This window comes from Phycodurus eques, chromosome 2 (genome assembly GCF_024500275.1).
Source record: "Phycodurus eques isolate BA_2022a chromosome 2, UOR_Pequ_1.1, whole genome shotgun sequence".
NCBI lineage: Eukaryota > Metazoa > Chordata > Actinopteri > Syngnathiformes > Syngnathidae > Phycodurus > Phycodurus eques.
Genome location: NC_084526.1, coordinates 32,194,071 through 32,206,696, shown reverse-complemented (window position 1 = coordinate 32,206,696; position 12,626 = coordinate 32,194,071). Strand labels below are relative to the sequence as shown.

Genomic DNA, 12,626 nt, shown 5'->3' with positions numbered 1-12,626 from the left:
AGAACTTGCCCAGCTGTTCATTTCAGATACAGAAGATGAGGACTTAAGAGAGCAAATATTCAATCCAGAATTTTGTGTAATTAATTAGCCCGCTAACACGTATATAACCAGAACCAGTATATTTCGTCAACAAAGTGATGCTGATTGGGTTCTTGTGAAGTACTTCTTGGCACCCTATTGGACTGATATCTGTCTTGGACCACATATTTATATAAAATAGGAAACATCTAAAACCCAGACAAACAGACCCAGCAGGAAATGGGAAATTATTTCAGAGTATAACACTGAAAAGGGCTACGTTTATCTAACGTGTGTGTGATAATAATATGAACACTTGAAAGCTAAAAAAGCATGTATATGATTTCCCCCCAATAATTTAAAGAAAGCTATGTACATATCAAGTCACATTGTCTCATGTTGTTAGATAATGTGTATGCTGCTGATCATGTTTATGGGCACAGTGGCATATTGCATGGCCTTGGCCCAAATAAGCACCTGAATGATTAATTCAATTGCTATCCCTTTCCCTTTAATCTGATAAATGTTATGTGCTTAGCTTGTACCGGTATATTATATAGGGTATACTCAGAGGTGGGTAGAGTAGCCAAAGATCGTACTCAAGTAGGAGTACTGCTATTTAAGTATAATATTTTATTAGGATGAGGTGTTCCGGGCACGTCCCACCGGGAGGAGACCCCGCCCCCATTGTGGATAAGCGGAAGAGAGAATGGATGGATGGATGGTATGTCATCCCGGGACTGAAACCACACAGTAACATGATTGCTCTGACCCTCCAGCCCATGTCTGGCTGCACTCAAGCGGCTGCTTTTCCATTTAGCTTCATTTTGCTCTGTGTTGTGTGACTGAGGCATTACTATATTTTGTATCTGGATGCAGATACTATTTGACTTTGGAAATAGGATTGTGTAATGTCGGTTCACAATATATACATTTATTTAGATCTATTTTGGTTATAGTATATGTACAGTAGGCGGCACGGTGGACGACTGGTAAGAGCGTCAGCCTCACAGTTCTGAGGACCTGGGTTCAATCCCCGGCCGCACCTGTGTGGAATTTGCATGTTCTCCCCGTGCCTACGTGGGTTTTCTCCGGGCACTCTGGTTTCCTCCCACATCCCAAAAACATGCATTCATTGGAGACTCTAAATTGCCCGTAAGTGTGACTGTGACTGTGAGTGCGAATAGTTGTTTTTTTTGTATGTACCCTGCGATTGGCTGGCAACCAGTTCAGGGTGTACCCCGCCTCCTGCCCGATGACAGCTGGGATAGGCTCCAGCACGCCCGTGACCCGAGTGAGGTGAAGCGGCTCAGAAAATGGATGGATGGATGGATGGATATGTACAGTACATGTAAAGACCATGTCTCTATGACACTATGTAAGTATTTGGTCTTGTTTTGTGTTGTTCGTGCAGTGTTACTTTCACAAACTGATTTTTTTGTGGTAATACTCTCTGTGCTGTGTAGGGTACATAGTTGTTTCTCCTGTCCATAGATCACTGATAAAAATCTCAGACAGGTTTGACACTTTGTTTCCCATTTGTAAACATTGAGATGATGTGACTTGCCAAGAAGCTCCAGTTTTATCTCATCTGTCTTTTCCAGAAGAGTTGTAGGCTTGTCAATTAGCCTGTCTATTTTAGTGACCCACTGTGGGTTTTTCTTTCCTTAATGTAAGGATTCGAAATTTTTTTGCGATGTTCTGTATACAAAGAAAAGAACACTGTAAAAACACAAAACAATGTATTGAACATCTGACAGAGCAGCTGTCTGGGGAGGGCATCCTTCAAACCTGAGACAACTGGAGCTGTTTTCTTGCGATGAGTTGGCCAAAATATAGCAGTCGTTGATATGTACAAGTCTTGTAGCTCGTCACAGAAATCATTCGATTACAGAGATTAATTCAATAGATTGTGCAACAAAATATTAAGTTAAGAGTACCATCTTTTCTGTACAGGCCAGTTTCAGTAGTTTTTTAATAATTCTGTTGGGCGGCACGGTGGGCGACAGGTTAGAGTGTCAGCCTCACAATTCTGAGGAGCGGGGTTCAATCCCCGGCCCCGCCTGTGTGGCGTTTGCATGTTCTCCCCGTGCCTGGGTGGGTTTTCTCTGGGCACTCCGGTTTCCTCCCACATCCCAAAAACATGCATTGATTGGAGACTCTATATTGCCCGTAGGTGTGAATGTGAGTGCGAATGGTTGTTTGTTTGTATGTGCCCTGCGATTGGCTGCCAACCAGTTCAGGGTGTACCCCGCCTCCTGCCCGATGATAGCTGGGATAGGCTCCAGCATGCCTGCGATCCTTGTGAGGAGTAGCGGCTCAGAAAATGCAGGTGAGAAAGCATCATCTCAGGGAGCCGTCTACACCAGGAGTGGACCACAGCCACAGGCCACCATGGATGGAGCAAGAGCCTGCACCCACGACCACGGCCCACCCCCACAGCAATATTACTGAAAGATATTAATTAAACCTATAAATGTATCGACTTTTAAAAAAAAAAAAACCTAAAAATACAAAAGCCGGATAATATACAAAAAATAATGATGAAAGAATGTAGAAAAAGTAACAGTGAAATGAACGTTAAGATAGATTATAGGAAGTAAGTACAACAAATAAATATTAGTTAAAAGCTTAATTGAAAGGTGGGTCTTGAGCTTGTTGTTAAAAACAAGAACATTCTCTGGCATGCTGTTCCACACACTGGGGTCATAGAATTTAAATGCTCCCTCACCGTGAGTGTGTGTCCTGACACGAGGGATGACTAAAAGGCGAGGTAAAAGACTTTGGAGAAATAGTTAGGCCCAAGACCGTTAAGATATTTAAAAAACACTCAAAGAACCTTAAAATCAAACTTAAAACGCACGGCGAGGCAATGCAGTAATTTTAAAATTGGTGTAATGTGCTCCTGCCTTCTGGTCTTCGTCAGGACACGTGCTGCCGAATTCTGTAGTAAACTTGAAATGGTCTTCTTGGGAAGATTAGTGATAAAAGCGTGCATTAGCGTCTCCGTGTTTGCCTCAGAAAGAAAGAGGTGGACTCTGGCTATAGTCTTCAAATGATAAAAAGCTATTTTTTGTAAAATGTTTAATGTGAGGGATAAAAGTGAGCTCAGTCTAAAATAACACCCACATCTTTCACTTGTATTGAGGGATTTAAAGATAATGCTCGCACTTTGGTTAAAAGTTGTTCTCGCAGGGAGTCAGGACTGATGACTAAAACTTCAGTTTTTTTCAGGTTAAGCTGGAGAAAGTTATCTGCCATCCATACTTTGATGTCTAAAATACAGTTAAAAAGAGCATCCATTGGACTGGTGTCATAAGGAGACAGAGATGTACAGCTGCATATTGTCATCGTAGCTGGCATGCTCTATAGAAAATGGATGGATGGAATACATGTCAAAGAATACTAAATTAGATGCATGTTCCATATCAAACCAGAATTTAGTCAATTCGACCTTGAAATGTAAATATTGTTCTAAGTTGTGTCTTTCCATGTACAGGGTCTTTTCCAGAATAAGTCAGACCCCTATGGAGATCAAGCATTTTCCATCCCTGTAATTACATGGGACAGAAAGTTTGTCAAAGAAATATGGCACAAAAAAAGTAGAACTACAAACTTAGTGAGGATAAAATGTGAACCTATCAAACCATTGTCTCCAGTTATCTCTGCGAGACCAGCTCTTTTCAATATCAGGTCACTGGGTAATAAATCAGTGTTGATTAACGACATCATTACAACCTATGATCTAGACTTTTTGCTACTAAATGAAACGTGGTTAACAGAAAGTAGCTGTAATACCATTTTTAAATGAGGCAACACGAGCAATTTTAAATTTTATGAACACGTGTCGAATAGGACAAAAGGTTGTTATTTTTAAGTCATTATTTCAAGAAAAGTGTAAAGAAATGATACTATCTGTTTTTTAGTTAAAGGTGACCCAAAGGTTATTGTTTTAATAATTTATAGACCTCCAAGATACAATAGAAAATTTATGGAGGACTTTTCAGAACTGCTGTCAGTTATTTGTACTGACTATAAGTATTTTGTCATAACAGAAGACTTTAACATTCATGTTGACAATAGCATGGACAAAAAAAATCAAGAAGTCTCTGCTATACTGGACACATTTGACTTCTCTCAGCATATTAAGAGTCCAACACACACTGAAGGTCACATCTTAGATCTGGTCATCTCTAAGGATGTTGAAATTTTATCAGTTGATATTAAGGATGTGGCTAGTTCTGACCATTTTTGTGCATTCTTTGAATTACATATTCCCCCCAAATTTTCAGACAACCTCTATGTCGATTAAGAAAAGGTACAGTACATAAATGAGAGTACCAACACTAAGTTTATGGAGACCATAGCTGTGCCACAAACTGCTGAGACGAATGCTGAGACAGTTGATGAACTTTTGCATAATTTACCTGGAAAATCTCAAATGTCATGAATGCTGCCACTCCTGTTAAAAGTAAGACAATGTTGAAGCGACCTAGAACACCATGGAGGAGCACAATGATGGTAAAGACCACTAAATCAAAGTGTAGGAAAGCAGAACAAAAGTGGAGAAAAACTAAACTCCAAATTGACTATGACCTCTACAGACAAAGTCTTTGTAATTTTAACCAAGAGTTAGTCAGGGCTAGACAACAACACTTTTCTGAAACCATCAGTAAGTACTTCAACAATACTCGGACTCTGTTTGCTGTGGTTGACAAGCCTCCTACCCGATGATAGCTGGGATGGGCTCCAGCACGCCCGCGACCCTTGTGAGGAGCGGCTCAGAAAATGGATGGATGGATGGGTGGATGGATGGGTTGTTGGTGCAAGCAGCGGGATAGCAAAATCACTCTTAACACACACCACACCAAGATAATCGGTCAGAATAATCATTTTGAGACATCAGACAAATCTTTGCTGACTTTGATTACACGGCGGATGCTGAAATTTTGCCCGATTGTCGATATGTGTACCCCGCTTTAAACAGATGTATTGTGGCAATTAGTTCATGTTGTCAGCCTCAAAGAACAGTTGTTCTGATTTTTCATTTCCTTTTGGATGAAGGTCATCACAGATGATGGACTTTGTTAACCTGTCACTGCCAAGCCACCACCTCTGAGCCTTTCTGTCTGTTACTCCACTGACAGCGTTGTCTCTTGTGTTCCCTCTGCAGCTGGGAGGATGTGGCATACTTGGGGTGGGGGTGTGGCTCTCAGTGACCCAGGGCAACTTTGCCACCTTGTCGGCATCCCTTCCGTCCTTGTCGGCAGCCAACCTGCTCATCGCACTGGGAACCATCATCATGGTGATCGGCTGCCTGGGCTGTGTGGGGGCCATCAAAGAAAGTCGTCCTCTTCTGCTTGCAGTGAGTTATTTGTCGCCATGGCGCCTGCTGCACATTTGACATATTGAAATGCTTTGTAATAATGGACAGTCAACGGATCATAATATTCATGACGTGTTTGAAAATGTTTCACATTTAGTCTCAAGTGTTTGCTCTTTGGGTGACAGCACATGTCAGAAAAAAATTACCTTGTGCTCTCATAAATGTAAACATTTTATTTTAAAAGTGTTAGCTGTGCAATCCAACCTGGATAGAATGATGCCTTGTACAAGCCCATAACGTAGTAACAGCCCATAACGTAATAACGGCCCATAACATATTAAATCTGCCGTTTTTTTCTAAATGTAATCGGCCCATAACGTAATACAGTAACTGGCCAATAACATAATACAATTCCTGTCCCTATAGCGTAATAACGTTTGTCCAATAACACAATACCGTATTACGTTATTCGCTGATTATTACGTTATTGGCCAGGGAGAAAAAAATATTACATTTTAAAAAGGGCAAATATATTACCTAATGGGCCATTATTACATTATGGGCTTCTACAGGAGAAACCCATAACATAATAACAGCCCATAATGTAATAAAGGGCCATAAGGTAATACATTTGCCCTTTTTAAAATTTAATAAGCCCATAACATAATAACTGGCCAATAACGGAATAAAAGTCCTGAACCTATAACGTCCACTACAGTTGAAACCAGAAGTTTACATACACGATTTAAAAAGACACATATGCTTTTTTTCTCACTGTCTGACATGAAATTAGATTGAATTTTTCCTGTTTTCGGTCAACTGGGATGACCAAAATTATTTATATTTGATAAATGCCATAATCCATCCATCCATCCATCCATCCATCCATTTTCTTTACCGCTTATCCTCACAAGGGTCGCGGGCATGCTGGAGCCTATCCCAGCTATCTTCGGGCGGGAGGCGGGGTACGCCCCGAACCGCTTGCCAGCCAATCGCAGGGCACATACAAACAAACAACCATTCGCACTCACATTCACACCTATGGGCAATATAGAGTCTCCAATCAATGCATGTTTTTGGGATGTGGGAGGAAACCGGAGTGCCCGGAGAAAACCCACCCAGGCACGGGGAGAACATGCAAACTCCACACAGGCGGGGTAAATGCCAAAATAATGAGAAATATATTTTTAGACCATTTTTCATTACTTTCTTCAAAGTCAGAAGTTTACATACAATAAGATTATGATGCCTTTAAACATCCATCCATTCTCTGTACTTCAGTTTGGGAAAACCCAGATGATGATGTCATGTATTTAGAAGCTTCTGATAGGTTTATAAACAACAATTAAGTCGAGACACAACTTTGGATATATTTGAATGCTCATGCACAAATGGATTTTCCAAATGGACAATGACCCGAAGCATACTGCCAAACTGTTTACAAAGTTACTTAAAGGTAACAAAGTCAATGTTTTGGAGTGGCCATCACAAAGCCCTAATCTCAATCCTATTGAAGATTTATGGGCATGTGCGAGCAAGGTGGCCTACAAACTTGGGTCAGTTACACCAGTTCTGTCAAGAGGAAAGGGCCAAAATTCTTGCCAACTATTATGAGAAACTTGTGGATGGATATCCAAAACGTTTGACCCAAGTCACAGCCACAGTTTAAAGGCAGTGATACCAAAAATCCCTCCCCAAAAAATCCCTGTCTGATTATTCTGGCATTTATTGAATATAAATATTTTTGGTAATCCTAATTGACATAAAGAAGGAAAAGGTTTAGTTTGATTTCATGTCAGACTGTGAATAAAAAAGCACATCTGTCTTTTTATAGTGTATGTAAACATCTGGTTTCAGCTGTACATTTGGAGATAGTTTGAAAGGATAAGGAGCAGATATGACTAGTAGAGATTATGCTAGCCATCAAGTTAAATATACAAACACATGGAGAGAGAGAGTGATAGAGACAGAATGGAGAGAGAACAGTTATATCCAAAAATAAAAAATAAATAAAGTGATAATATATCATTACGGTATGGGCTTAGTTATTATATATTATTATTATTATTTTAACAAGGCCAATAACGCAACAACCAGCCAATAACAGTAATAAGTTATTGCGTTATTGAACAAAAGTTTTTACGTTATAGTTCCAGGACTTTTATTACGTTATGGGCTTCTACATGCCTTTTATCGCGTTTCTATTTTACACGAAACCGCTATGTAAATTTAAAAAAAAAACCTTTGTGCCTATGCACCAAACAGCAGTTCAGAGTACCCTCCCTTCATGGAGTTTTTGGAGGGGGTGCTGGGGGACTTCAACGCTCACATGGGCAATGACAGTGAGACCTGGAAGGGCGTGATTGGGAAGATGCGAGTCCGACGTGGCAGGCCCAAACGTATTGTGAGGGTCTGCTGGGAACGTCTGGCAGAATCCCCTGTCAGAAAGAGTTTCAACTCCCACCTCCGACAGAACTTTGCTCACGTTCCGGGGTAGGCGGGGGACATCGAGTCCGAGTGGACCATGTTCCGCGCCTCCATTGCTGAGGCGGCCGACCGGAGCTGTGGCCGTAAGGTGGTCGGTGCCTGTCGTGGCGGCAATCCCCGAACCCGTTGGTGGACACCAGCGGGGAGGGATGCCGTCAAGCTGAAGAAGGAGTCCTATCGGGCCTTTTTGGCCTGTGGGACTCCTGAGGCAGCTGATGGGTACTGGCTGGCCAAGCGGAATGCAGGTTTGGTGGTTGCTGAAGCAAAAACTCGGGTATAGGAGGAGTTCGGTGAGGCCATGGAGAAAGACTTCCAGACGGCTTCGAGGAAATTCTGGTCCACTATCCGGCGTCTCAGGAGGGGAAAGCAGTGCATCACCAACACTGTGTATAGTGGGGATGGGGCGCTGCTGACCTCAACTCGGGACGTTGTGAGTTGGTGGGTAGAATACTTCGAAGACCTCCTCAATACCACCGACACACATTCCCATGAGGAAGCAAAGTCTGCGTTCTCTGGGGCGGGCTCTCCTATCTCTGGGGTTGAGGTCACTGAGGTGGTTAAAAAGCTCCTCGGTGGCAAGGCCCCAGGGGTGGATGAGATTCGCCAGGAGTTCCTAAAGGCTCTGGATGTTGTGGGGCTGTCCTAGTTGACACGCCTCTGCAACAACGCGTGGACATCGGGGACAGTGCCTCTGGATTGGCAGACTCCGGTGGTGGTCCCCCTTTTTAAGAAGGGGGACCGGAGGGTGTGTTCCAACTACAGGGGGATCACACTCCTCAGCCTCCCTGGTAAGGTCTATTCAGGGGTGCTGGAGAGGAGGGTCCGTAGGGAAGTCGAATCTCAGATCGAGGAGGAGCATTGTGGTTCTCGTCCTGGCTGTGGACCAGTGGACCAGCTCTACACCCTCGGCAGGGTCCTCAAGTGTGCATGGGAGTTCGCCCAACCAGTCTACATGTGTTTTGTGGACTTGGAGAAGGCGTTTGACCGTGTCCCTCGGGGAGTCCTGTAGGGGGTGCTTCGGGAGTATGGGGTACCGAACCCCCTGATACGGGCTGTTTGGTCCCTGTATGACCGGAGTCAGAGTTTGGTCCGCATATCCGGCAGTAAGTCGGACTCGTTCCCGATGAGGGTTGGACTCCGCCAAGGCTGCCCTTTGTCACCGATTCTGTTCATAACTTTTATGGACAGAATTTCAAAGTGCAGCCGAGGTGTAGAGGGGGTCCGGTTTGGTGGCCTCAGTATTGCATCTCTGCTTTTTGCAGATGATGTGGTTCTGTTGGCTTCATCAAACTGTGATCTCCAACTCTCACTGGAGCAGTTCGCAGCCGAGTGTGAAGCGGCTGGGATGAGAATTATCCATCCATCCATCCATTTTCTGAGCCGCTTCCCCTCACTAGGGTTGCGGGCATGCTGGAGCCTATCCCAGCTATCATCGGAGGCGAGGTACACCCTGAACTGGTTGCCAGCCAATCGCAGGGCACATAGAAACAAACAACCATTCGAACTCACATTCACACCTACGGGCAATTTAGAGTTGTCAATCATGCATGTTTTTGGGATGTGGGAGGAAACCGGAGTGCCCGGAGAAAACCCACGCAGGCACGGGGAGAACATGCAAACTCCACACTGGCGGGGCCGGGGAATGAACCCCGCTCCTCAGAACTGTGAGGCAGACACTCTAACCAGTCGCCGGGATGAGAATCAGCACCTCCAAATCTGAGACCATAGTCCTCAGTCAGAAAAGGGTGGCGTCCCTCTCCAGGTCGGGGATGAGATCCTGCTCCAACTGGAGGAGTTCAAGTATCTTGGGGTCTTGTTCATGAGTGAGGGAAGAATGGAACGGGAGATCGACAGCGTCTGCAGTGATGCAGACTTTGTATCGGTCTGTTGTGGTGAAGAAGGAGCTAAGCCGAAAGGCGAAGCTCTCAATTTACCGGTCGATCTACGTTCCTACCCTCACCTATGGTCACGAGCTGTGGGTCGTGACCCAAAGAACAAGATCCCGGATACAAGCGGCCGAAATTAGTTTCCGACGCAGGGTGTCCCTTAGAGATAGGGTGAGAAGCTCGGTCATCCGGGAGGATCTCAGAGTAGAGCTGCTGCTCCTCCACATCGAGAGGAGCCAGATGAGGTGGCTGGGTCATCTGATTCGGATCCCTCCCGGACGCCTCCTTGGTGATGGCGTCCCACCGGGAGGAGACCCCGGGGACGACCCAGGACACGCTGGAGAGACTACGTATTTCGGCTGGCCTGGGAACGCCTCGGGATCCCCCCGGAAGAGCTGGTTGAAGTGGCTGGGGAGAGGGAAGTCTGGGCGTCCCTGCTAAAGCTACTGCCCCCGCGATCCGACCTCGGATCAGCGGTAGAAAATGGATGGATGGATGGATGGATGGATACTAGATCACAATAAATAGACACTAGATGATCTTCCAGACCTTTCCTTCAAGAAGTGTTTTCGATCAGGACCTTTAAAAAATTTTGTTGAATACCCCTGGCCTAGCTGGTCATGTCATGGATGGAGAAACTTGGTGTGGGAATTGTTAATTTGTAAATTATCCTCACTCTTATGTAAAAGTGGGATGGAAATTCAGAGTGGCTTTCTCAAAAACACAGTTGGAGAAATATGCAGATAACACTTACAGTGCTTGGTTGTTTAATTTTACACTTGATGAGTAGGCAGACACTTCAGAGACACACTTACAGTATTTGTATACAAGCTCGTAAATTTTTCTTCGTATGTCATCTTTAAATTTTAGGGTGACTCTTAAATTGTTCGACTATCAAACTGACTTTTGAGGGTCCACTGTATGCCATACTAAGTTGTAATTGCATCACTAACACAGAAAAGATAATTATACAGTACACAGTAAGGCCTTTTGATAATGACCACACAAGAACAGACCCACACAAAACACGAATAAGAGAGATGAGAGAAGAAGATGCTGTTCAAGGATTTACCTTTACAATCAGCAGTCTGAATGTACAGTATAAGTCTATTTCAAGTCATTGGCTCTCCTCTCTTTCATTATTTCTTGAAAATTGATTTAATTATGCTAATGCAGTGCAACGGCAAATAGCTTTGGTGTGCAATGAAACAACTGATGACTTAATTAAGAAGACTTCAAGGGTTGAGATTTGTGTTCAAAACACAGTCATCTTATTACCCTGCAAGTAACAAACTCGTGAAAAAATTCTACGTCAACCCAGTGAATAGGTCAGTGATAAATGTGTTCTCATGAGAAATTAGTCAACGATGAGACAAAAAGTCAAGGCTCAAGCTACACAAATCCCCACAGCAACAGAAATGACAAATTGCTTGTCTCGTAGCATTCACCAAACATGGCGAGTCTTGCCACAACACCTACTAGATTAAAACGCTCTGCTTTTTATGTCTCACTGATAATATTACAAAGCTTTGTTAGTAGGGTGACCAGATATAATCTTTTCCCTTAAAAAGACAATAGCATTTACCTCCCTCTCTATGTCTGTGAATATTCTCCTTCAATGGGGTCACTGTATTCTCAGTGTATTGAATCAATCGCGACAGGACTGTTCTGTTCGTCTTAGAAGATGTTTCGTCTCTCTTCAGACTACGCTTCATCAATTCATGCAGTGCATTGCATGCATAAAGTCTAGGTAGGACAGTTCCAGCCTAGGAGAGACTGGTGGACCATTCTCTCTGTGTTGGGGGGGTGATGGAAAAAATCCATCCATTTTCCATATCGCTTATCCTCACTAGGATCGCGGACATGCTGGAGCCTATCCCAGCTGACTCTGGGTGAGAGGCGGGGTACACGCTGAACTGGTCGCCAGCCAATCGCGGGGCACTTAGAAACAAACAACCATTCGCACTCACTACAGGCAATTTAGAATTTTCAGTTAACCTACCATGCGTGTTTTGGTGATGTGGGAGGAATAAATGTGCATTATACACGAGAAATTACGGTGCGTGTATATATATATATATATATCCATCCATTTTCTGTACTGCTTTATCCGTACCGCTTTATCTTCACAAGGGTCGCGAGCGTGCTGGAGCCTATGCCAGCTATCTTCGGGCAAGAGGCAGGGTACATCCTGAATCAGTCGCCAGCCAATCGCAGGGCACACGAAACAAACAACCATTCACAATCACACCTACATGCAATTTTGAGAATTTTATGATCCAAAACACACAAACTCAGCTGTAAAGCATGGTGGAGGTAATGTCATGTTCAAAAACTGAAAGACCCTGCAGTAAAGGTCTTGAAAAGCATTTCAAATGAAGAATGCAAGTCTGGTGAAGCCAATGGGTCACAGGCTTGATGCAGTTATTGCAAGTATGGGTTATGCCACCAAATGTTAAATGTTATTCACTTCAAGTTACTTTAATCATGTATGTTCCAATACTTTTGCTCACTTGAAAAGTGAGTGGCTTCAAACAAAAGGTGCTCTGTCCTGAGTTGTGCAACACATCTCGATGTAAATAGCATGAAATAAAAGCTGGAAAACTTTTGTCTAATATTCATCTTTTGATCTGAAACCCGTCTTCAGCATACAAATTGACCTTGCCGTTCCAATACTTATATTTTATACATATATCTATATAGGCTGCAAGGTGGACGACTGGTTAGAGCATCTGCCTCACAGTTCTGAGGCCCGGGGTTCAATCCCCGGCCCCGACTGTGTGGAGTTTGCATGTTCTCCCCGTGCCTGCGTGGGTTTTCTCCGGGCACTCCGGTTTCCTCCCATTACCCAAACATTAACTTGTAACACACAGCTTTTTTGGAAAATGTTGCAGCCATTAAATTCCATC

General features: G+C 43.7%; 1 protein-coding gene across 4 annotated transcripts in view; it reads left to right on the top strand.

Moving 5' to 3' along the window:
- tspan4a (tetraspanin 4a) overlaps positions 1–12,626 on the top strand; it is a 151,052-nt gene that overhangs the window by 85,061 nt on the left and 53,365 nt on the right. For 3 of the 4 annotated variants that reach the window (XM_061670334.1, XM_061670332.1, XM_061670335.1), the window contains one exon: positions 5,192–5,383. The exons of the other annotated variant lie outside the window; for it this stretch is intronic. In XM_061670334.1, coding sequence (XP_061526318.1) covers positions 5,192–5,383 — 192 coding nt within the window. The remainder of the gene's footprint in view (positions 1–5,191; positions 5,384–12,626) is intronic. 4 annotated transcript variants of the gene reach the window in all.